Raw genomic sequence first — 27,794 nt, 5'->3', positions numbered from 1 at the left:
ATTAAAGTCTAATTTAAATGAAGCAAAGAATAAAGTTTATCGAAAATTTGCCTATTATTTTGAAGTAGAATCCATGAATCGAGTTTTTCTCGATTGTATCTAGAAGCAGGGAATACAACAACTTGAGACAACTATGTGTCGAGATTACCTTTATTAACAAATATTTTAACTTATTTACAAAAATATGCCAGCAAAACTCAACAAGTACCTGTTGCTGCAAACGCCTCCTGCCATCAGTTGTAAGCCGGCGTTTTTGAAACTCGATCAGGTTTTCACACGTCTATTTTTTTATCTGGTTTAATTGTAAACTTTTCCGTTCCTTAGAATTGTATCAATTATCATTATGCTATATCTATTGTCACGATATCAAAAAATGTAGATTTATTGCAATTAGAAAAATAAACTTGCAGTTTTTCAGGCTATTGCCACGGATTTTTACGCATTTGAATTGCGTTGAACGTTCACGTAATATATAGTATCTCCCGTTCCTATTGATTGCAAATGCTCTTCTCGAAATCTAAGATCTAAGAATCTCTTTAATTAGTAATTTTAAAGTTTCATAATTTCATGATTTCATAATTTTCGAGTTTAAATATCTATTCAAAACAATTTTATATATGTGTCTGTCATCGTATATGTTATTATTACATATTTTCGTTATATTTTATGTAACTTTTTTTTTAAATAATTACATACAGAATCTCTGCAGATAATTACAATCTTGATACCAGACATATAAATTACATAACTCCGTTAATATCGGAACAAGAAAGTAAACGCGTGCGTAGATTAACGTATAAGACTTACTAAGATACTACTTCCTTTTCCAAACAATACAATATCTAAGAGCATTATAAAAATGTCTGGAAATAAAAGTCCGAATTCAATTCATGGAAGGAACGTAAATCGGCATTCGGCTAATGACCGCCGCGCAAAGAACACGATCGAGAGCGGATCGAAGTACCAGAGATGCGAGACGCGAGCTTGACAGGTGGATTGTACTACTGTATAGGAAACCAGCGGTTTTCTCAGTGGTTAGTAATGCCTTCCCCGGTGTTAACGCAGTTGGAGAGTATATCGTCTACTATTCCCGAACGATCCTGTGTGTCGTCGCGAGCCACGCAGGCGTGCTCAAGACAATCAATCTTCCAATCGTCTTCCAATCCCTTCCGACGTCCCGTCGAGGATACGGCGTGCCTTCGTCGGAGGACACGAGGTCGGTCGCCGATCTCTCAGATCGCGAGACGTGCAATCACGATTAGAACGACCCACCCGAAATTGCCGAGGCGCGTTCCGCAGTTGATCGTTTCGATCCGGTCGCGTTCTCGATGTTCATGCTGAAAGTCTACGCTGGACATCGTGCGACCGACGTCCAGAGGCGATCTCTTCGACCTCTCTACCAGCTTCAACCTCGTGCTCGTCTTCGGTAGCTGTTGACGCGGCGATAGATCGACGGCCGCTAGACGGTTCTTCTTCCCATACGAGAGAGGAATCGAGTCGTTTGCACGCATCTCCCCGGGAATCAGCGGCGGCAGCTCACCCTGGAACTTACCGAACTGCGGTGTTCTACTAAGAATATCCGAGGTCAATTGGCCCTTGGCGTGATGCTCGGAATCGGAAATGGACCTGGCCAGACCGGTGGAGTCACTCAGCTTCTTACCATCGTAGGTGATTAGGACATCAGAGGAGGAAGGTGACGGTAATTCCTCCGGCCTAGTCCTCCCGATTGGCGGCAGATAGTAGGTATCTAGTCTGAGATCGGCCGCCATCTCCATGTCGTCGAGATCATCGAAACGTGGCGGGGAACGCGTGGAAGATGTCTTCTTCTTCCGCTTCCTGCCGCCGTCGATCGTGGACGATGTCACGGGCAGCGACGGTACGAAAACGGGCGAGAACTCATCGATTGTACGATAATCCCCGTTTTTTCTGAGCGGCCCGTCCTGCCACATTCTCTTCTGTGTTACATCTGGCGCTTTGTCAAAGACATTTCTGATGATCGGTTTAAAGCCGCTCTCGATGACGATGGAATCGGGGTTGAAGCCGGTGTTGCGCGCGGGTTTCAAAAGCTTCCAAGAGGGACCCAAGTGATTCTCAGTGATGTCCGAATCCGATCCTAACTTTGCCTCGAATTTCGTACGTTGCTTCGTGTCAATCTTTGCCGTGAGTTTCCCGGATAGCGACGCCTTGTCGGCCATCGTCCTCGGCGTCGTCTTCAGCGTTGTTATTGCGACAGGTGGTCGGTAAACGGATTTCTTGCGTTCGATGAGGATCGGTCGCGGCGAGGATGATGAACCGAAGGAGAACGGAAATGGCAACGATAACGCGCCCGTGGTTATCATATTGGCGGCCTGCTGTAATGTCTGCAACATTGGACGGCGCGTTAATGTCACCGGCCGGCGGATAATCATCAGTTGGGTCCTCGGTGGTTCGAGCTGATGATAATAACGAGAAGGAGGCGAAGGAAGCTGATGACGGACGTAGTGATGATAATTGCTCGCGTAATGATGCGGCGCTCGGGAGAACGGTAGCTGGGTGTTGCTGATGGCCGCTGTTACGTAGGGCAACCTTGTCCCATGACTCAGTGATGGTCGTTGGTGATCTGCAACGAGGTTAGACAATTCCTGGTTAGTGGCGGTATGCTGAATCTCCCGCGCGAGCTCTGTGACATGAGTTCCAGCGTGAAGAGATGATGGCGATTCATGAACGATCATGGCCGATCGGTGTTGCTGCGACTTCTGCTGCTTCTGCTGCGGTAGGATCTCCTCGTCAACGCGTTGTGCGTCCCTTGGACGTATCTCGTACGAGATTTCGGACGATGGTGATGATTGCAAGCGATCGTAATTGTTATTGGCGTTCGTTAGTAGCTGAGGATGCGAGACGCTTAACTTGCTGTTAGTCGTTGAATGATGATGAGGGTAACGGTGGCCGTATTCGCGATGAGAATGATGGGCATGCTGTTGATGAAGGAACTCCGCCGTTGGCGTTACCTTGCTCGGCACGGAAATACTAGCGCCGTACTCCAGGTCCTGATGACCCTGGTCCGGTTCCGCGAACACCTCGCGCTTCTCACTGGCCGCCGGTGACGCCTCGCTGGCATCGCAGTTGTCGAGGACATTGATCTTCCAGCCTAGGTAACGATGTGTGAAGCACTAGAAACAAAAAGCATGCAGAATCTCGAGCGTGCAAAATCAAAGATCTATTTACAAGATATGTATAAGTATAGGTACAACCGAGCGAATATCAATATATAGACTATGTAGAGGTTCACAATTAGTTGCAGAGTAACTATCTAGTAAACTTCGGTTTACTTTCTGCGAAATCAGAAACCATGACTACGTTTATATGGCTCGATTTACGCCGAAATTATAATATCAATGTTGTAAAACTGGCCAATCATAGCTATTCTTCTGAAGAATAGAATGACTGTGATTGGCCAGTTTTCTAACATCGATGTTATAAACTTCGACGTAAATCGAGTCATGTAAACGTCTATATTTACTGTCTAAATTCTTTGGAATGAAATTTTATTTTAAAGAGTGAAAATTGAAGCAGTCTTTCTTTAAAAAAAAAATGGCTCAATTTTCAATCTTTAACAGAGAGAGAGATTTCTGAGATTTCATTCTTCAGAGTGACCCTGGTGAAAATTTGTCTCATAATTTTTGTACGAATTGGAACATTTTTCAGAAATACTCAGAAATATTCGGAAAGTTTACATCTTTTCTCAGAATTCTTCATACAAGTGAATTCTGAAATTTCTCATCCCATAATTTTTAAAAAATATTCCATAACATTTCATCAGAATTTTTACAAAAAATCTTAGAAATTTTACGATATTTCATAATTAACATATATGGAAAATTCTGAGAAAAGATGTAGATTTTCTGAGAAGTGTTCCAATTCGTATAAAAAATGTGAGAAAGTTATAAAATTATATAGAAATTCTGAAAAATTATATGAAAAATTTAAAAAAAAAAAATTTTCATCAGGGGGAATTTTAAAAGTTTTACAGAGTAAGTTCGATCGTATCCCGACAGTGTCAAGGACGCTCTGGCTATTTTTCTCGTGTTGTCACTTACACGTTCAGATATGTACCACGTATGAAACACAGATTACCTGATAATACACCGTGTCGGGGGTATTCTCATCGGGTGTCCACTCCACGATGCCCGGCTCGCCGTGATCGCATTCGAGAGTCAGGGTACGCTGATAAGCACCGAAGGACGCGAACTCATCCGCGGGCGGTTGGTTCTGATCCGGCACCCAGTTGCAGAGGCGACCTACGCCGGTGGGGATGATCTTGCCGCGTTGTCGACGTACACCCGCGAATATCTTAACTTTCTGTCAAGATCAGAGAGTGAACAGCCATGTACCATTCGCGTGTCATCAATATTCTATAATATTTTATACGTTCTCGCGCATTCTTCGTCAAGTACACTGATTACGTCCATTTTTATTAATGTAGATTAACTTTAATCTTGGTTCACAATTTATTCTTTGTCTTTTTCTAAGTGTTAGATCTAGAAAAAGATGAAGAAATAAATTGGACTGAGATTAAAATTAATCTACATTATTGATGGAACGGGTATTAGATAATTAGATAATGATAGGGAGATTCGATTGAAGTTATGCGGCAACGTGTACCTCCTTTCATTTGCTTTTGTGGAAATAATAAATATAGCGAATCTACATTTTGGCAGAATTGATATTCTTATTTTCAAAAATATTTTCCATGTGCAAGACAATTTACCGCTTTCTCCTCAGCTGTTTTGTGATAATACCCGCCTATCGGGTCATCTGTGATGTAGAATGGATGATAACGCGCCGGAGCGTCGGGATCTGAACCGCCTTCCACGACAAAAGTGTATCTCCTGCCCCGCACCACATTAATCACAGGTATCAGTAATCCATTGATATACCAAGAGATCCCCCAACCAACGTGACCTGGAGAAAGTGAAGCGGAGACCGGTTCGGAGTATAGATGCGATGCGGCTTTCTTGTGTGATTTGTGCAAGGACTTTCTCGCGATCATTTCGCAGATTGAGTGCCATGCGAATTTTGATTAGCTTCGCGAAAGTTTAAATGTGCCCTAAATCTCCAAACCACTGTGATAAAGATCGCAAAAAGAAATCAAATCCGTATGTACTTTTACTTTCTGTATGAAAAATAAAATACGCTAATAAAACTTAAAGTGTTTATAAAAGCGGTGTCGATTGAAATTGTTTTGTAAAATTATAAATTATAATTATAAATTATTTCAAGAATAGATTTTCTTGTTGGTGATAGTTCAATGCAGTGATACACATGCAATTTTGCATATCGTGTTACGCGCGAAATAAAGTTCCTGGATTCGAATTAAGAGACGATACCCCAATGTTACATTAATCGCTACGATTTATTACCAGTAATAGCCGGGTAGCCGTGTTTTCCTCCGGTGGGTCCCATTTGTGCGTAGAAAATACCATCTTCCGGCTCATAACATTGAATCGGTGGTATCTCCCAAGCGTCATTCGTAGAAGCCGGTGCAGGAGTTGCCACTACACGTTGTGGCCTTCTCGTGGCGAGCTATTTCAATGCATTTTCCAAAAAATAGTACGACATGCCAAAATATAAATAATATTGTTTTGTTATGCACTAATGTGCAAATGATTCTACCCTCAATTAAATTTTAACTTTAACTGCGACTTTAACGTATGACGATTTACATGTTACTCATGCCTAAATTCTAAGCAGAATCGTAAGGCTCATAACATATTCCTGTAAAACTTGTAAGAATTTTTAAGTGCTTATATTTATGAATAATCGTACGTCTTACGATACATACGCATAAAATTAGAATATTAGTCATAAGTTCTTACAAAAGTTTTATGAGAACATGTTACGAATCTTATGATTCTGCTTAGAATCGACCCAAATGAGTTTAACTTATCGTGTTATTCTACGGTAGAATTTTCATTATCATACGAATATAATGATAAAATATTGTGTGATATTATTAAATGAGATATATTTCTATAAAAAAGTAACGTCAAATCCTTTTTACTTTAATTATCATCTAATTACTTATGGTATTCAAAATTTATTGTTTAAGATAAACATACCAATAGCCGGACATTTAAGCGTATAGATTATCATAAATAATGCAATTTATAATATCAGAAAGGTTTTTATAAATATTTATATTCATTTAAAAACTCAAGACTCCCTTAAACAAGGAAAAATTATTTGAACCCACTTATAATAATTATTAATTAAAATATTTAAATAAGTAATAGAATGCAATGTACCGGTGAGACAATTACTTTCCAGTTAGAAAATTAGATCACAATTAGAAAATTAGTATGCTGATGGGAAAATAGATATTTAATAACAAAAGACAATTAATTTAAATTGATCTTTAAGGTAAAAAGCATTTGAGATTAATATTAATTTAAATAAATAAAGTTTTGTGTAACTCTCCGGGTGACATAGGTACTGTCCAGTCCCAATGAATAATGGTCTCAAATACGCTTTTTGTAATATTAATAAAATGTAATATTACAATTTAATTGTAATTTTTTAATGTAATTAAATTATAATACAGTAATAAAAAAGCATTTGATTAATAATAATAAATTTTGTGTCCGGACATAGATGCACTAGATACGTTTATCTTAGCAAAGCAATTTTAAAAAATTTCGACAGTACTAAACATTCACTAAAGTGTCATTGAAAGTGAAGTACCGGTGACGAATAATTATTTTAGTTTCAACGTGTTAATTATGCTTGATTGCGCTTTAATGCTTACTTGATTGTTGCTTGCTGTCTCGTTAGCATCGCCATAAGGAAGCTCCTGATCCGGCATGGGACAATTCCATGCGGGTGGTCTGGCGAATTCGATGAACCGATCGGTCTTCAGATAGTGGCTGTGGAAACTGACTTCCTGCCGATCGTTTAGCGGCCCGATGGCCCAGATTATTGCCTGCGATCCGTTCGTCAGTATCGGTAGATCCAACTCGTCACTGGCCTTCAGCGGTCTCTGATACGTGACAATGCTGTAGCCATTCACCATCGCCGCGTTCAACAACCGCACCGAGTCCGTGTTCTCCTGCGGAAGAATGAGTCACTTTGCTATGGGAGACAACTCGTGGAAAGTATATCTTAATAGTACATTTCAAGGAGAATCAAATTATTTCCGGATAATTGTGGCGTCTTATAAGTGGTTTCTCATAAGTCAAAGTTTTATGCCTGCATCAGACTAGAGATTGAGATTGAAATTGACTAATCTAGAGAAAGAAAATCAATATCAAGTTTAGTATATCAAATTTTGCTTCGATTAATCCAGTTCAACCTCAATCTCTTTGATACGAATATTATAAGCGTATTTGATCTTTTATTTATAATCCATGGAATATACCAGAAGAAAAAATCAAAATGACTTTTATTTTGGCATCATAAAAATCAAAATGATGATCTTTTTGTTACAAAATTTAACGTTAGGAATCAAAATAAAGCCGTTTTGATATTTAGTTCGTTGACTTTTGCGTGTTCCTTGAAAATACCTGTATGCGTCTGTCTGGGCAGCTACCACGACGTCCGGAGCACTGAGACTTCGCGTTCAAGGAGTAATCGATGGCATATCCCTGCAGGGTCTGCTTGTCGACCCAGGCCACGGTGACATCCCCAGGAACCATCATGCTTTTCTCCGTGTCGGCGGACAATCCGAAGGACATGTACTGTCCGTCATCTGTCGTAACAATTCGAGAACTTTAGAGATTCACGTTAGAGACACATTAGAGACACGTTAGACGTCTTTTCTCGGTTCCTTTTGTACTTTTTAAACATCTCTTTGCCCGTCGAAGCCACGGCTCTTTCATGGCTGTCTATATTTACCTAACTTCGCGACCAGTTGGATGACAATGCTATCTCCGGCCACGGCCCATCGCACCTCGAAAGCTAAGCTGTCCTCGAGAACCTCGCAGTTAAGTTTCGACTGAAATCACATCGTCCAATCTTCATTCGCTAATGCGCATTCAAGCGGAACTAAATTTATCGATAATTTACCCGATATTGCAGACTACTTTTTTTCTGAAGTTGTTCTCGTAAAGTTAATCGGTACTTTAATGAATACTGTACATTCTCTCTCTCTCTCTCTCTCTCTCTCTCTCTCTCTCTCTTATTTTATGCATTAATTTATTTACGCTCCGTTTAACTTTCACGCAAGAACAACTCTTTAGAGCAACAAGTAATTAAAGATGTGGAATAATGTTAATTAATAGACGCAGTTATTATTTGTTGAAATCATGCTTGGGGATATAAGCAAAGCTCAGAATTGTAAAAAATATTTTTATTTGATGTATAATACATACACGTGTATATAGAAAATGAGTACAAAAATATCAAAAATATAGTACACACATGCGCGCGTGAACCGTATATGTGTGTATATGTATGTATATATACATATATATTATACGTGTTATGTTGTATATCACCCGCGTAGGTATATACATACGTGAAAAAATTCGAGGCTCTCCAGAGAGTACGTTTTTATAAAAGAAATTTTTATACATATAAGATATTAATTAAAGCAAAAATGGACATCTAAGAAATTCCTCATTCTTCTACATTATAGTTATTCAAATTTTGATGTACATTTACGAAAGATATGTACGAGAAACTGCTGTAATAATAATTTTCACCACGATTTGAAGGGAAAAATAAAAGTACGTATAATAATAGCTTGAGATAAAATGAATTTTTTAATTTAATCGCATTACGCGCAAAATATAGTTTTTACGTAGCAATAAAGCTGCATTTGCGCATAATGCGATTGAGTAATCGATGAATTTAAAAAAAAACCCGCCTATTATACAAAGCAAAGTGGTGTAGTAATTGTACTCAGTAAAATGATATATAAATATATCACTCTTTAAAACAACATGATAAAAAACTTCGAGATGAGTGCCGGAAAATTCGTAGTTTTCCAAGAAAATTTTCGGAATTTTGTCTTAACAAAAAGGCGCGCGAGAGAGGAACGAGGAACATCTTTTTGCACAGAACAAAAGACCGGGGCGTAAGAGATCGGGCATGTCTGATCGATAGGTTCTCTCTAAATTCTTTGGAGTGGAATCTCATTCTAAATAGTAAAAATTGAGCTAGTCGCGAAAAAGAGTGGTACAATTTTCTCACTCTGTAAAGAGAGAATTTTCACTCTTCGGAATGAGATTCACTCTAAATGTTTTAGAGAACGTGTCGCGCGATTAGTAACGCACGAACGAGTCGATTCTCCTGTCGCCCTGGAAATGCAAGAGCCTCGCGTACGAGTTTTGTTGCGGTTCGGCTAGGCGGATGCGCGATCGCGGCGACGGTTGAGGATGATACTGGGACGATGTCGGCGACGCTACGTCGGCCGTGCGATAAAATTGTTCCTGATAGCCCGCGACATCAGCGACGGATGCGTAGGCGGGGGACTGCGCCTGACGAAGGTCCTCCGCCTGCGTGGGTATCAGAGGATCCACGGCTTGAACTACTTGGACCTGATCGTCCCGACGGAGGAGCGGCCGATAGGTCGTCGGTCGTTGATGCTGTTGCGAGAGCGAGCTCGCGAACGAAGGGAAGATAGCGAGAGGGGAAGGCGATGAAGAAGCGAAAGAGGAAATCTCGTATGCACTTGTTAACGCTTCCGACTGTCCCTGCCCTCCGCGATGCACGTTCTGCAACACAAGGACAGAGACAGGGTTTTTTTATCCATGAGCAGAGATTTGCTGAGGTTGGAGATTTATACAGCTCGCGCTTAGCGAGCTTGATATGAAAGGCTTTAACAAATCAGGAAAATCGCGAGAGAGGAAGCTACCTTGAAATATTTGCCATTTGGCTCGCAAGTCAGAGTCACGTTTTCTCGAGTGAAACTGTTCGCGTGTCCACCTTATTTTCTTTAAATTAATTTCCAAACACATCGTGTTCACATAAATATAAACATAAACATTTAAGTGTCAAACGATAAGGTGAGAAGACCCAAACTTGATACATACTTGTTTTTTAAACATAAGATTAAAAATAGGAGTAATACCGAATGTCCTTAGCGAGCGAAGTTGATAGCGTTCTCACACTGTCAGTTTGATCAGAGTTATTCGCAGTCAAGTAGTAGTCGGAAGTAAAAAAAAAAGAAATCAATAATAATGCCATCGATTTTGGATCGCTATGTAATCATTATGTAGATTCTAAGTAAAGTGAAGCGTCACAGTGCATGAGCTACGTGTTAATTAATCATAATACTTTTTTTTATTACTGCAAAAGTTAATATTAAAGACAAAGTTTATTATTGTCTATTGATAAAGGCCGAAACATTCCAATACTTTTATTAAAATTAAATATATACTGAAAAAAATTCACGGAATTTAAATAAATATTTATTTAAATAGTACCGATGGAATCATTTATTTACAGTAAATAAATATTTGTTCAATTTAAACAAATTAAACTTAAATCTAGGTATCATTTGTTAAATCGAATAAATATTTATTTTCTATAAGCACAAATGATCCCATCGAAATAAATATTTATTCAAATTTCGCAAATTTTTTTTCAGTGTAAGGAAAATAATATTAGGTGTTGGAATTAATTCGTAGCGTTTTACAAGTGATGGGAAGTACTTTCATTAATGTATTTTTTAATGCTCATGTGAAATAAATAACATTCTTTCATTAAAAACGCTACGAATTAATTCCAACACCTAATACATACACAATTTTTGCATTAACTACCTACTTTGTCTTTAATGTTAATTTTTGAATTTTTTCTCTTTGTTGTTAATTCTCTACTGTCCCTATTATTCCATTCTCCCTTCTATACTATAATCAACTATAGTAACTATAAGAAGTACATTTGACACATACCTGTGGCGAAACTCCCAGCATTTTGAGGGATGGTGGTATGTTCAAACTATGTGGGATCTGAACGTGGCCAAAGTCCACAGCAAAGGCTTCACACCATACCCCAAAGTGACCAAGCTGGTGAACTGTCAGATCAGCTGGTAATGTCAGCACGATTGTCTTGCGATCGTAACGACGCAACGGTTGCTCCTTTCCATTCTCATCGGGCACCCGAATACCCTGCGATGAAGGAGTCGAACCGGCGCCTACCCAGAACTTGGCATCTGCAAAATAATTTTATATTCGTCACTTGTTGATCTTCAATGGAAGTCTTAAACCCTGGACACAATGGATAAAATATTACTCTCTGGAACTTTTAGAGTGAATCTCACTTTAAAAAATGAAATTTCACTCTTAAAGACTGAAAATTGAACTCTTTTTCAAGACTAAATCTATTTTCAGTCTCTAGAGTGAGATTTCACTTCAAAGAATTTAGAGAATAGAAATAGGAGTAAATATTAAATGTTACAGAATAAAAAAATGTAAAGATCAAACAATCCATGCGTTACGTTTAATTTCTTCTGAATTTTTTTATTTCTTTAATTTTTAATATTTACTTATCCATATATTCTCCTAATATTTTTTCCATGCGGAACCTTACGTAACGCGAATCCGTGATATTTATGAGTTTTTTTTTAAACAGGTTCGCGAAAAGCTAAAGAGATAAATTTGTATCGTGAGGATCCAACAAACTATACAAAAAGAAGCGTATAATGAATTCCCGATAAAATTTTGCATAAAACATCAACCATTACACAAATGTTGCGACTTATAACTTATCATTAATGTCAAGGCCTAAAATGATATGTTATTAATGAAAGAAAGAGAGACTTGCCAGGTGCTTCCCCGTCGTAACTGAATCTGGGTATAAGAAGAGTCTGTGCGTCTACGATAACAATTGGCTCCGAACTGACACCGTGTATGCCGCTCAATGCCTTCAGCTTCTGTGGTTTCGGATAATCGAAGCCTCGCGGAATCCTGACGTCGCCAAAGTTCACCTAAACGAAAACGATTCCTCCGCTCATCACAAAATACATTAATTCTCTTTTCCAAGGGCTTACGTGACCATGATTCGAGGAAAAATTTGAGAATATAAGACATCCTCTGGATGTTTTTTTATTATGTCTTGGAGAGCTACGTGGAAAAGGGAAAGTTGCGATTCTTTCAATGACAAAATAAAATGTAATGCATCTAAGAGATAAAAAAATCCGAGTTAAAAAATAAGATCCTATTAAAAGTTTCTGTAATCTAATCCCGGACGCGTACGGCAAAATCCGCGGTGACCGCGTGTAGTGTTTCATCAAGTTACGCATGCCGTTTCCCATTCACTTGACACACGGATTCAGGCGGCCGTTAAGTCCGCACGAGTGTGAAAGTTGTAGTTCGAGAAAATGATACCGGTTTCCTGTGGACGAGCAAGTACGTATAGCCGATATCGCGCGATCCAAGGTCACGATCGTACATCCGTTACTTACCGAGAATTCGTCGCACCAGACCGAAAACCATTTAATGTTATTCAAGGTCTTGCCGTCTGGTAAGGTCAGCGTGATGTCCTTCTTACGATACCGTTTAAGGAGGTTCGTGCTGTTGGGCGAAAGGAAAAATTAATGTGTCGATAATCGAGGAAGAAACAATCGCTTAAAAATCGACGAAGGTTTCATTCGACAATTATAAGCTGTTGCAATCATAATTTGCTAAATTACGTTTAATTGACAGAAATTATCGGAAATTGAGAGAGAGAGAAAGAACGATACTATCAGCTTTACTTACGTTCCGCGTTCGTCTCGTACTCGGAATCCGTTGTTGCCCGGACCTTTGCTGTTTCCAGCGTAAAAGAAGGCAGCTAAAAAGAACGACACTCTTATCATTGATCTTATCGATCAAAATTTTTTAACAATACCGATAGAGAAAATTTATACAACAAATTTCTGCCGTCAATGACGACGAACGGTTTCGTTTAAGCGTTAAGATATCAAATACATATAACACGGTTTCAAACTGTGAAGCTCTAATAAACATCTAGATATATCCCATTAATGGAGAACGGAGTATCTCGAGCAGTTTATTAACACGTCACGAAACGCGCGTGCCAGAGAGATTTAGGAAAGTTTTTCCGGCAGAAAAGTCGATCGCGGTCAGTCTATCAGGCCGAGGGAAAGTTTTCTCGCAATTTTCTCACAACTCGGAGTAATTGGAAAACATCCGTGCGACATAATCGGAAGACATCCGTGTTACATTTCATTCATACTTTATTTATACTTACTGGCCATGAAATTAAAAACGAGATTTTTATGAGATCGTCATTCTTTGAACTGTTAAAACATTAAAAATTTAATTTTGTGATACGTACTGTGAAAATTGGCTTTAATAAGTGCTTTACAAAATGTTTTTTGTCTGCCTAATGACTCATTGTGTGAAACTACTTCACAAAGTGAATTCGAAATTGACTATCTTGTACTACTTGCTTTTATGTTTATTCGATTGTACGATGTATTCTGCTTATAAGGTTTAATATATTAATTAATTATACTAATTATACAATTATTAATTAAGTTTAGTATTGAAGATGACCCAAAAAAGAGTTGAATCGTTTATTCGATGTTTATCTAAATAATATGCGCAATTCACACACGATCAATCTGCGTTGTCTCGTAATTAGCATTATTCTTTGTTCACAATTAATTTCAATTAAGCCTACAATTCTTTATAATTTATAAAATTAAAGTTTACTTGTATTTCGATTTTCTAATAGCTTCAAAATATTATCAAAATTAATAGGAATGCGTTATTCTAAATCATCTCTCTTACATCATCCCAATTATTATCGCAATCGCATAAGAATAATCGTATAACGCATGAATTACTCGATATTAAAATTCGAATAATTCGAATAAATATTTCTTCAGTTGAATAACTGATGATGACAGGCAAGATAATTCGCTTCCGTATGATTGATTACGGAGAGAGAAGAGATTAATCCGCGCCGCAACCGCGATGTACCAACCTGGACCTTCGCCATCGTAGGTGAAATCCTTGATAAATAGCGTCCTTGCGTCGACAGCGTAAACCTCGCCGCTCACGCCATGTTGAAGTTCAGACAACTTACCGATCAGTTTTCCGTAATATGCTCCGCTGCATATTTCTGCCAAAAGGAAATTCATAATCACGATTACCATTAAGTAACTAGCATAAACGGTGGAATAATTATATACTACTCGGAATAAGAAATCGCACGAAACAGAATGCGATTTCATACTCTACCAATAATTTCCAATGTCTTATCAAGGCTCGTTGAATACATTCTAACGTTTGTTTTGCGTTCTGCATCCGGACGATTATTCAAATACAGTAAGTGATAAACTGCGGGGGATTAATTGTGTGCAACGAAATAAATAACAATTACGGTACAATAATGTTGCAACTGAATAATCGGTTGACCACTTATCGAGTTACGTGACATTATGCGCATCCGATTGCTGGGAAAAGAAAGACTACTTTTACCGTCTTGCGCATAAGGAAAAAAGTCACAGACAGCGTGATTTTATTCTGCTACATCTTTTGCTTTATAGAAATTTCTCGTTCGAAATTTATATTCTCTCGTGGGATTTTCTGAAAGCCCAACAAATAACGGTGGGTATTTTTAGAAAATTAGTTATACAGAGTCGCGAAGCAGTGAGAAATGACAAAGCGCGGAAGTATGCTTTAATACGATGAATTACTGGTCAATAGCCAGGCAAACTTCATCGGCCTTGATGTAACTCTCGGTTTTGCGCGTCTAATTCCCGACGTGGAAACGCATTCTTCTCGTACGGTAAAAAGATACGAATGTATATCCATACATGCATCATTCACATCGACATATAGTAGGTGCTTTCCATTTAGTGATACAAGTCGACACAAACATCATTTTATCCTTCTTGACATTCAGAGAGTAACAAAGATAGGAAAAAAAAAACACTTGCATCGACGTGTATTACTAAATGGAAAGTATCCATCAAGTATTGATCGAAGCGAGTGGCGAAATCTAGCTCTTTGATCTTTCAGCTTGACAAATCCGAAAAGAAACGTAATTATACGGAACTCTCTTTCTACTATTGTCCTATCGGTGGAATTTTGTTTTAGGAGAGAGTAAACAGAAATATAATAAATCTATCCATACACCGAGAAAAAAAATATATATCCTAAATTTCAATAAATATTTATTTGAATAATGCCAACTCTAAACATTTATTAAATATACAAATATATTTATTTCGTACAAAAAAACATTAATTTAATTTAACAATCGCTTCTTTTTATTAAGTAAATATTTATTTATTGTAAGTAAATGTTTAGTTGGCAGTATTCAAATAAATATTTATCTGAATTTAGGCTATTTTTATCTCACTGTATGTTTCATCTAGTACACTGTATGTCGATGGTGTATTCGCATGCCATTTAGCTACGTCTTATCATCTAGAAGACAGTCTTCTAGAAATCGTGGCAGAGATAGAACCGGTAACCGCGTATAATAATGCGCGTGTACATACACGAGTTTATTGGGTTCGTTAGAATGGTACATCCCATTTGTATGGCCGGGCCAGCTGATAGACTCGCTCCCAAGTACGGTACGACGGATAACGGTAACCGCGGTGTAACTTCTCGACTTCGCGAATAAATTGTCAAGAACGATTGATTGAGCCGCTCGGTGTAGATCGTTACCGCTCCCGTACGCAAAACTGGGTTCCGCAAAACGCATTCCGGCTCCTACGGAGCGAATCGTTTGTGGTCGTGTCGACGTGGTTCGCCCAGAACAGTCAACGATTAGCGTTTCTTGGAACTTCTTTCCCCAATTTGATATCTTTCTTACTTTCGAACCTCCAAGAAGTCATCTTGTAAGCAAGTGGCACGGAACGTTATGTATTTTCACATTCGTGTTGAAACGAATTCAAATAACTCGAGCTCGTTTTGAATCTCAGATTTTCTCAGGTCTTCATCTTCCAAAAATAAGCATCGTAACCGAAGATATATAAATCCGAGAAAATATTATACATAAAACAGAACAGCTCGCACGAAAAAAAAACAATTTTGCTAAAGTATTTAAAAATTTAACTAGAAATCTAAAAATAATGTTATTAGATCAAACAAAATAATTACGTTGGAATCTCAAGCAAGATGAGCTGCAAAAAGTTTTGACGTTCTATCAGTTTTGAGCGTCTTGCGTAATTATTTTAATAGTGACTTAAGCATTATGGACATGTGAGTTAATTATACTTGTATCATTCTTGCTGAGGAGGACTTCGAAAAGAGTCGAAATGTTCAAAATAAAGAAGAAATCAATCCAATGTCTGCTTATTAATTGTTCGCTAAATAATTGCGCCGTTTATCGTTGCTGGCTCTCATTAGCCTACTATATTTATCTTTTTGTATTGTTTAAAATTCAAGAGTCCTAATATAATTATTGTTATTATTTTAATAATCCAACAGAATAATTTTCAGATTTGTATGTAGCTAAACTTTTAGATATTTCATCAGCAAAATCATTCTTTCCGTGTATGGGATATACGAGAAAACACGGATACGAGGAGGTACTAAAGCCTGTTCTACAATGTGCTTTTTCTTTCTTGCCTTCTGTTATTTTTTACATCTTGTCTTTTTACTTCTTATTCGATTTTATATCGCCCGAGATAAAAATTAACGAACTTCGAAAGAAACAAGAAATACATATAGCAAAAAATACAATTGTTGATAAAACGCAAAGGAGAAAAAAAGGTAAAAAACAAGAAACAGAAAACAAAGAGCACATTGTAGAATAGGCTTAATAATGATACATCGAATGTCGTATGTATACTCGTATCGCACGTTTGTTCATGACAAGAAAGTAATTGCGTTTTTTTAAAAGGCATCTATCAGTAAAAACCGCAATTACTTTCTTACCAACCAATATAAATATTGTATATCTTGATGGAGTAAAGTTTCAGCTTTAAGAATCTCTTTTTTAAATTGCGATACGACAATTTTTAATGGAGTTATGAGCAATTGAAGTCAAAATGATACTTTTATTTAATCCGCGGTAACCAAAAATCGTAGAAATATTAAAAAAAAAAAAACGATTTTGTAGAGAAAGCATCAAGCTTTCACGATAGTCGAGAATTTGTTTTGGACGTTACAAACCCACAAAGTGAAAAGAAAATTATCCGTCTTTTTCAACTCGTAGTTTTTGGTACGTAAAAATTATCAAATTCATATAAACTTAAAAAAAAATGTGGTAAGCTTTTAAAAGTAGAGATTTCAAGCTTTAAAATCCTTTTTTCAATTTTAAATTTCATTCATTATTGACGAAGATATTGTATATACAACTTTGAGCTAAAAAAAACGCAATTACTTCCTTGCCAATCCAATAGATAAATGATGCGAAGTGAAGTCTGCGCGTTTCTATTGACAGATCGTAGGATCGAACACACCGGTTTACGTTACATTGACTCTATAGAGATATACCTCGTTAAATCGAACCCTTCGTTCGCCCCGGACACCGTTAGAATTCCTTAGTAGGAACTGGCCATCATCCATCCAGAAACGTCAGGACGGCGAAGATTGGCGTGGTGCGCGTATTACAATCAAGGTCGCGCGATTGCATACGTTTCCGCGAGGGATTCGACGAACACGGATTGCAGAATGTTACTAACATAGCAACAGCGCGTTCGAGATGTTAGGATTGATAGGACTCGAAGCGGGAATGTTGTATCGTTGCTTCGTTCCATCGTATCGTGAAACGGATGCCGCTCACCTGAAAGCTTCAGCACGCAACAGCGAAGTTCAATACGCTCTTTTAGAAACTCGATTCGATCTTAGCTTTGCTCGGTAGATTTATTGATTTCATGATCCATCACTGAATGACCAAATGAGTCTGCCTATCTTGCACTATTCTCTTATATTGTAATACAGATTAACGTTATTATATTGGTTTAACTTACTCTTATTTTTTTCTAATTCTTAGAACTGGATAAAACGTTAAACCGACATTAAAGTACGTTGTAGAAGCATAGAAAGACTGACATTTATCAGTTTGAAAAAAAAACAAATTATTACTAAAAGAAATTATAAGAGAAAGACAATGTTCAAGAACAATGCTCAGCATCTAATCAGGACATAACTCGCGTGATTGACAAATGTTCAGGAATTTAAATTTAGGACTAAAGAACGTTAAATTTTAAAGATAATGCGTCTAAAGTGGAAGCAATATACGAATAAATAATAATAACGCTGATTAATCAATCAATAAAACATTTAGTTCTTCTCTCATATGAAAAATAAAAGGAAACGAGAGAAATTCTAAAGTATGCTCATCACTTCCGCAAATCGCGCAAATTACAAGTTTACATCCCTACAAATTTCCTTCTGTCACGATAACCTTTGGCTATTTCCATATGCGGCAAATATGCAGAATTTAAAAATAAATAAAATGTTACAATTTATTTATTTTTATAATTCAGGTTTTGTTTGCACATAATATATTATCATGATGTTATTAATAATTTATTAATTCTTTAACGTCGAATTTCTAGGATATTGAATTTTAAGACTGTAATTATTCTTATTTATTATTATTTCGCATTTTGTGATTATTGCGCCTGTTTTTGAAATGTAGAAGGAAACAATGAATTTTTAAATAGACGTAATTTCCACTCTTTGCAATAATAAAGGAATAATACGACCGTAACGTTTAGGAACGAATGATGTAGCTTTCACAATCAGACAACGGTGTGACTCGAGTATTATTGTATCTCGACGAGATTATTCGCGTTGCGAACATTTTGGCGACTATTCGCAGACACTATTACGACATTGCTGACTCGGAACTTGTGTTATATACGGATGGCCAATTACGGTTATCCGGCTCCCACTTTCACCTCCTGGAAGCCTGGAAATGTCAGAAGGCCCGCCGAGACTCGCAGTGTTATCGCCCTTTCGTTTTCATCCGCCACTTCACGTTTAGATCTTCAAAGTTTTGGCATTCAGTTTTACGCAGATCTGAGATCCGTTCAGTTTATAAATCCCACGAACGTGTCTCATATTATTTACACGTGACACCCACGAATCGCTATGTATTTCTAGAATGCAGAAACTGATCGGAATTCTATAAGAATTCTGCGGGATTAATAAATTTCAACAGCAGGTTCTAGTGAGATCCAACTCGATTTTAATTTCTCATTTTTCGATTGCTAATAATCATTATTATCTTATTGGAATTCCCGCGTATCGTTCTGAAAATCATATACATATATATCAGCGTTAGAAAAAGATTATCTTCTGTCATATTAAATTTTAAATGCGATATTGTTTTGTAAATCTTAATATTATTTTCTATTTTTTTGTATTGTATTAATATTATTTATTTATTTTCTAACTTCTGTTTGAAAAAATCTAGCATTAAAATTCATAAGACACGCGAATCAAATTTTAAGATTTCTACGATGGGAATGTCAGTCTTGAAAAAAACTGAATTTCTCCGCGCAATTAATCACATTTTTTTTCTCTCCATTACGGAACACAAAGCCGGCGAACTGTTATACTAATATTGGTCTTTAGATCAAGCGATTATTAATTGCAAGTTAGCACCACATAATTTCTCTTTGCTTTCTAAAGTATACGCTAAAATGGGCGCGCAAAAACACGGAGCGTGAAGTCGTCCTGGGATGCGAAAAAGCCGCAAAATGACGGTAAGTAGAGTGGACAAGGAAACAGCCTGCGAAATCAGCGTGCGAGGATCCTGATTACTTCGAATAATTTCTTAGAAATGTTCTTTGGCGATAGTTAAAATTTTGTAAAATCAATCCATCAAAATACGTAGATTTTATGGAAGCTCAACGACGAGTAACGGTACATCATTCATTACGTAATTTTATATTTATGTTTTGTAACTTCAAGCACATTGGCGTGAAGATAATATCCCGACGACAACTTGTACGACAATCTGAGATCTTTAATCCCCTCACTTTTCGTCAAGGACATCGCTTAATGAACCACGGAATGAGAGTCGCAGAATCAAACGTAATATTTCAGTCTCCTTGTAATTGTTTCAAATCGCGGTCGACAAAAAGTTAAATTCTTTGAAATAAAATCTTATTTCAAAGTGTTGAAAAAGAGTGGCACAATTTTCAATCTTTTACAGTGAGATTTCACTGTTTAAAATGACAATTCATTCTCAAAATTTTAGAGAATATATAATTTGGATTCGTGAGAAATTTAATAAATACATAAATCCAATAAACTTTTAATAAAAACTTCCCAGACAGTAAAAAGTGTCTATAAGATATCACAATCTTAGACTTTGTGTTGTTTGGTTACTATTACTTTCAATTGACTTACTAAAACGTTCGTCAATAAAAATATAATATAAACAATTCGCAACAATCGCGAGATCTTTTCATCTAAACTTATCTCGTCCGCGAGATTTGCGCGAATCCGCGATTTCACTAAATATGTATATTTATCAATCAAATCGGAGCTCAATGAACATTCGCGTGTCGCTAAATCGGGTTATCAAATGTCGAAAGAGAACGTTTTTCGTTTTTTTTTTTTTTTTCGAAATCAATTAAATCAATCGAAATTTAATGATTAACTCGAGAAAGGATCACTTACGTGCCACCGTGACAAGGAAGAGCACAGTGATTAGGCCGACAGTCGACGGTCGTCGCGTCGGGGACGATGCGAGTGATCGTGTCGTCATGGTGTCTTGGTGGTTACTGTCGAGAAAAGTATCTGTTGTCGATCCAGGTAACTTTGTTGGTCCCACTACGCGATCACCGGCTCGCCTTGCTTCACCATTCCCGTTCCTTTCTCTCTGTCTTTCTCTCATGGGAAAGACTTTTCAGCTTTTCGCGAGCCCAGGTAAAAGTCCCATCGCCGTCTCATGATTGCCATCCCATCGTCCGACGAAAACTTGACAATCATTTCTCAAGGAACGCACCAAGTTGAGAGAAAGTCAAAATAACGCTATTTTGACATCATGAAAGTTAAAATGATTTTTGATCGAAAAATTTTTCTGTTCATCGATGTCAATTTGATTTTCTTGCTGACTTTTTGCGTACTCCTTGGATTTTGTTCGCCTCAAATACACGAGAATCGTCATAGAAATATAATATACCCGTATCCGTGAGATTATGAAAGGAAGATTACATTCTCTCGCGGATATTATCACGGACTGGCGCGCGGCGGTGAGAATCCGCGCGAGAGGAATGCACGCGTACACGCTCCGGATTTCCAGGCATTGCGTCGAAATTACTGCTGTCATTAGGCGACAAATTTGACTGCATCACGTGTAATTACAATGCAGTCATCATGAAGACGTACGCGTTACCCCATCGTTTGCGAGGACGCTTGCCTGAGCACAGCGATAATATTTCCCGAGTGAACGCATCGCGTTTGAAGCAGCTTTTATCGCTCGAGCATGTTGCAACGCGACGGATTGATTTTTTTTTTTTAAAAGATACCGTCGCACGTTGATAACGTTCTCTCGTCGACATCGTCGTCGAGCAGAAGTCTAGTCGGTGGATAATCAGTTGCAAGTGGATCCTGTCGACGTCGAGAGGTCTTTGACGACTATAACGAGTTCTGAATCGCGTATAATAACGCGGGTCCTCGACGATGTAACGCGGTTACCATCAAGCCGAGACATTCGTTTTGCAATACCGCGCAATGAGGCGCGATTTCATCATTGAAAATGAAGACTTTCCCGCAAGGATGATCTAACCCCTGTCTTTATTTTTTTTTATTATTTTTTTTTTTAATGAAAAAGAACGAAATTTATATTGAAAGTATAAAAAAATATGACAATCATATATGTATTTCTTCTATATATGTGACGATATTTCATATTTCTTTTGTCTCTTCTAAAAGCTATTCCCCGATATTCATAGTTGGTTTATATATTTATATTAAGATTGGTCTAAATATAATAAGATGTCATGATCAATCAGAGAGTCGTATTAGCATCTTAAGATATTACTTAAGACAATCTTAAAATAAGAACGAACTATGAATACACCCTACAGGTTTTTAAGATCTTAAGTAATATTTTAAGATACTAATACAGTCTCTGGCGAAAATAAAAAATCTGAGCATAAGTCAAATATAAGAGAAAAGTAACAAAAGAGTAAACAAAGCTTCTAAACAAAGCTTCCGATAGTCGATTCTTGTATGAAGATTGTTTTAAGAACAGTCTTAAGATTGTTATAAATCAATCACAGAGCAGTACAGAGAAAGAACCATACTAGTATCCTAAATATTATTTAAGATAAAAATATCAAAAATAAAAACGAACTGAGTTCTAGAAAGCGAAAATTGAGACAACGAAATATAAAAAAAAAGAGTAAACGTCTCTTCCCCCATGTCTTGTTGTCTCAATTTTTTTTTTAAAGCTTTACGTTTCTGTCATTCTTACATTCGACTTACGCTCCGATTTTTATTTTTTGTCAGGGACTCTGTGATTGATTTGTGATATTTTAAGACGGAAAACGGTCTTAAATACAAGAACCAACTATAAATACCGGCCTTAGTGAATACGTTGAAATACTCGTAGCTTTACATTATGTGATGTTCACATACGAATATGGATGAGTTTTTTTTTAGTTTTGTAGATTGGATCTTGTTGCTACAAGCGTATCTTCATCTTTAGATCTTCTTCAGCGAGGCGAGGCACTCACAGGAAATTTGTCGGATTTCGCGGCGAGAAGCCGCTTTCCGTTGTTTCATGGGTGGACTGGCATGCGGGCTGATCGCGTTTGTGCAGAAATCAAGAAGAGGTTTCGATCCAACCTGAAAATCATCCCGCTCATCTTCGCCTCGTCTCGCTTCTCGCCTCTCGCATCTCACCTCATTACTCTGCGACGGTATGAGGGGGCGGGAGAGAAAGAGAAAAAACAGAAAGGCGGTACGGAGGAATAATTTTGTTACGTGTCCTATAAGACGGAGATCATCGTGCGCGATGCCGCGCATTCTAAAACCGGAAGCGTTAGCGATCTGCGACCGGTAGCGTATTTGCGCGAGGCCGAAGGTTTTCTTTCCTCTCTTCAGCTTTTTTCTTTTTTTCATCCTGTTGAAAGTCGACACGTATGACAAGAGTGACAGACCTCCGACGCACCGAAGGAAACCGCGGGAGACGCTTGAATCTGCGTATATCCGAGAATACGACCTGCGTTGCGAACGAGCGAAAGTCCTCTCTTCCTTCCTCGCAGGTACACGTTCGGTGGTCATTCTTACAATTAGTCTCGCACGCACTTTCGCATCGTGGATACACGACATACGCATGTGTAATGATATACGATGTGCGCTGTAATGATTCATGTAACGTCCGCACGCGACGTCATCCAGAATTAACGAGAGTATTTCTGTAATTAGTTCACCGATACGTCTCTCTTAATTGAAATGCAGTAAAGCATATCCTCATTAGTAGAAATGGGACAAAGCTGGATAAGTATCTTTTAAATGTATCCGTGAATCTCCATTCAATATCGTTGGATACCATTCCGTTGAAATCGAATGATACATATGAAACAATAATAAACGATTTATTAAAGTCATGAGAATACGTAATTGTTGAAATATTCACAATTGTATGTGTTATGAGATCAAATATATGATCACAAATCGATGGAATGCATAAATACTGATAACAATATCGAGATATAAATTAAATATACTTGGATCTATATAAATACTGAAAAAAAAGATGTAATAATTGGGCTCGAAATTATACTGAATACACAGGGTAAGTCATGCAATTTACCATCTTTTATAATTGATGATGAAAAATAGAGGAAAATTTCAAACAAAAACAATTCAATTAACTTAATGATGTCTGACTTTCTAACTCTAAAGTTCTCATTTTATACAATAAAGCAGCTGCTAAGCATTTTTTTTTTTTTAATAAAATTATTAATGATCATAAAAGTAATAAAAAATAATACAATATTATATCATTCATAAAAATGTTGAGCTAAAATAACGGGAAACTATATAAAATTGTTTCAGATATTTTAGATTTTAAAAAATACCGTACTGAAAAAAATCACATCACAAAGTTATACAACGCGCGAAATCATGTAATTAAATATAAATCACGTAACGAATTGTTCCAAATCAGTACGTAATTTTATAAAATTACATAAAAAGTTATTTCTAATATCATGTAATTTTTCTAATTACGTGATTTTAAAAAATCACGTACTAGTTTGGAACAATCAGTTATGTGATTTACTTGATTTCGTTATGTAACTTCGTGATGTGATTTTTTTCAAAAGGGTATTTACAAGAAAAAAAATTATAAAATAAATAAAAAATGTAGGAACTATGTACTATGGTAAAAATTGTTTTGACTTAAAAAAATAACATGCAAAATATAGAAAAAAGTGTACAGTTTATGTTTATTGAAGCGTTTATAAAAATGTTTCTGTTGTAATTGTACGCACGAGACTGTTATGTTTCCATTGTAGTACTTTTATAAGTATTCTTACATCTAGGTTCGATTGCAGCGCAGAAAGTTTCAATTACATTTAAATGCTGTTATGTTTCTCAGTGCTGATAAAAAATTCGAACGTGCTGTAGATATTATCAGTACTACGTAGAATGTACTTGATCTCATCCTTATTCATAAGAAGATGATGTCACTTTTTACTGTTACCTGCATCTCATAAACATGTGAACGTGTAATAAACAATACATTTCTTATTAATAATTTATAACATATTACCTTTCACCTAAGATATATATTATATAATTCTATTAGATATATTATTATTGTAATTTACTGTTGTTATCACTATTAAGTGACTATTAACATTCCATTTAAAGCTACTAAAATCATTATTATTCTAAAAACATTTTACAAAACGTTAAAAAAATATTTTGTCCGAAATATCTATAATTTTCAAGACCAATCAAACTTATCTGAGAGATCAGAATTTGTTTGGATGACTATTCGCTCGCATAATGAGTTGAGAATAGTGAAAGTTTTGTCGCATAAACAAATCTGGATGCTGAATCATGATTACTGATCGATGAATAGTAGTCTATCTTAATACCTTTACGGATCAAGTTCTATTTATTGTCTCTTATTTGTTTTAGCCTTGTAGAGGTGTAATCAACCACAAAACCATCATCAATTTCATGGATGTTTGATATAATAAGTTTAAAGTGAAAATATACGTTTTTCCTTGTATAAAAGATTCCTTATATACTTATATTTTGTTCCTCGATATTTTATTTCTCGTCATATATTCATAGGTATTCCAGTGCGATCAAAATAATTCGCGTATTATCTGCTTATTTATAAGATCCTTTTTTATATAGAAATCGCAGATCACGTGATGTACATACATATGTATACGCACACTTTAGAAAGTGGCCGATGCGATAAAAAATGATGACAGGTGACATATTGTCTTATTTATCGAGCATCTAGGAGGATATAAAAATGTTATATTGATGTATTTGTACGACAAATATGCGACAAATATGCAACAATTAATTAACATTAACAACATGCGGCTAATATAATTAGCGTTGCGAAACGCAAGGAAATTGGGCGAGCGAAGGAATGGGTGTAAACGGAGAAGAGAAATTGCACCGTAAAGCTGCTGTTATTAACACCGAAATAACTAACAAGATTTAATGACTATTTAGAAAGAATAATTGACTGCTTTACGAGAGCAACAGTTAATTCTCGGACAATGAAAAACATTGAAATTCCCATGATCTTGATCATCGATGTCAGGCACGACGTTCTTGGAAATAAAGGCTGCGCGGTTAGATGCATGCAGAAGCGATCAAAATAATTGCGTTGTTTTAAAGAATCCCGCTGATTTATGTATATACGATTCAGAAAGAGGATCTTGAGGATTTGTGGACCGTTAACCAAGTCGGAACGGGATACCATCGGCGCGGCGCGACGTTGCAAAAACGTCGTATCTTTACGCAACGAACGTCTCTTAATTCTCTTGCCGCAATGTCGAGAAAGGACAAGATGTGAAAACGTTTCTGCTGAAAGCAGAACTTCTGCAGCGAACAACTGGATTATCCAACTGGATTATAGGCTTATTAAATTACGGTGCTCTCTAAATTCTTTAGAGTGGAATCTCATTCGAAACAATGAAAATTAAAGAGTCTTGAAAAAGACTAGCTCAATTTTCATTCAATCCATAAAAAGAGTGAGATTTCACTCTTTACTATGAGATTCACTCTAAAAATTTTAGAGAGTGGTAAAGTGTATTAAAAACAATTATAATCCATTCTCTCTCTCTCTCTCTCTCTCTCTCTCTCTCTCTCTCTCTCTCTCTCTCTCTCTCTCTCTCTCTCTCTCTCTCTCTCTCTCTCTCTCTCTCTCTCTCTCTGTTTTCTTTCCTTATATTCTTTTTTTTCATTTCCTTTTTATTTCTTATTTTTTAGTTCAATTAATAAAATGAACTTTCTGTTCATATTTCCGTTACTTTTTGCTGTACTTTCTTATACTCTCTTATTTGGCATAATTATTCTTAATTTTGTGTTATATATTATCAAATTTTCTGCCTGCATTTTCTTGCTCATCTATTGTATCTTTAGATGACTGCTTGCCTTAGGGCATTAATAAAAGTATCCATCTATCTTTTTCTGCTACTGCTCACTCTTTAACATTTAAATCCTTTTATTCTGTTAATTTTATTCTCTTCTTCTTCCTTATTAGTTATTATTAGTATTATAGTAATTTCGTTATTATTTGCTTTTTGTTTATTTTTTCGTTACGACTTTATTTTCTATTTATTATTTTTCCTCTTTGTATTTTTTCCGAATTTCTATTATGTTTCTATTCTTCATTTTTTGTTTTATTTCTTCATATCATTATTTTTTCTTCATTTTCTCACAATCCTTACATTCTTAGAGGGCTTGTCCTAGAATATTAATGAACGCTGTATCTATCTATCTCTTTGCGCCGTAAAATTCTATCGTTCTGGCAGCTTCTACAATCAGCAGTCTACAATCGCAAATTGCAATTATAAACAAACAATTACAAGGCGGAACATGTCAACGCGAGGACTAAATGCACGAGGCCATTTCACTCATCTGTCGGAGGTCGGTATCACCGCGACGAATTATTGTGTTTCAGGAAATACAATTTCCAGATAAAAGGAAATCGTTATGGTTATCAGATGTATCAAGAGCGATAGCGTTGTATTGTACCTTCGCGTAATCGCACGTTTGCCGCAATAATTCTACGCGAACGTCCGCCCAGCTTCTTATAGAAGATTTATTCAGCGGTTGCTGATATTTCGTACTTTCACTCGAACACCTTGACCCGCGCACAATCGCATCACAATGCATAGATCTGCGTGTAGCGAACCGCGCGTATGTATTATATATAATTAATATAAATTTATATGATGTATCATATATTATATACACATATATATATATATATATATGTGTATATATACACACGTATGTGTTGTATTTTTTATATGGTCAATTATATCTCTAAATATATTTATTTCTCAATGTTATCTATGTAATAAAAAATATATTTTATATATCAATTTTGTTGTATATATGGATTTTGCTATGTTTTATATATGCACATATATATATATATATATATTGTACATATATATATGTGTGTGTGTGTGTGTGTGTGTGTGCATGTATGTATATATGTATTAATATAATATTTGTGCTTTATATTCAATTTTATATTAAATCTTACATTACTGATTTTGATTTTGTATTACACGTAGAGACGAAATGCTCGTAGCCCAGTGAGAAATGACAATAAAATCGATGTCGAATCGACATCTATTCGATTTGGCAAATTTATGGCACATAAGATGGACATTATTATAATAATTTAAGAGAAAAAAAAACAAGAAAACTGTAAGT

At 36.5% G+C, this 27,794-nt stretch overlaps 1 protein-coding gene across 1 annotated transcript; it reads right to left on the bottom strand.

Moving 5' to 3' along the window:
- Positions 1 to 132: 132 nt before the first annotated feature.
- On the bottom strand, positions 133 to 27,274 carry Skeletor (DM13 and DOMON_DOH domain-containing protein skeletor). Its single transcript, XM_011061925.2, has 13 exons — positions 20,532 to 27,274; positions 13,915 to 14,052; positions 12,681 to 12,753; positions 12,386 to 12,494; positions 11,746 to 11,908; positions 10,875 to 11,134; positions 7,870 to 7,969; positions 7,539 to 7,723; positions 6,785 to 7,084; positions 5,400 to 5,562; positions 4,748 to 4,941; positions 4,114 to 4,338; positions 133 to 3,149 (listed from the first exon to the last, which is right to left on the bottom strand). Exons 1-13 carry the CDS (start codon positions 20,746 to 20,748, stop codon positions 1,233 to 1,235), a joined length of 4,044 nt encoding a protein of 1,347 aa, XP_011060227.2. The 5' UTR covers positions 20,749 to 27,274; the 3' UTR covers positions 133 to 1,232.
- Between the last annotated feature and the right edge of the window lie 520 nt (positions 27,275 to 27,794).

Source organism: Acromyrmex echinatior, chromosome 5 (genome assembly GCF_024713525.1).
Source record: "Acromyrmex echinatior isolate Ae372 chromosome 5, ASM2471352v2, whole genome shotgun sequence".
NCBI classification, from domain to species: Eukaryota; Metazoa; Arthropoda; class Insecta; order Hymenoptera; family Formicidae; genus Acromyrmex; species Acromyrmex echinatior.
This window is presented reverse-complemented; position numbering and strand designations above follow the sequence as displayed.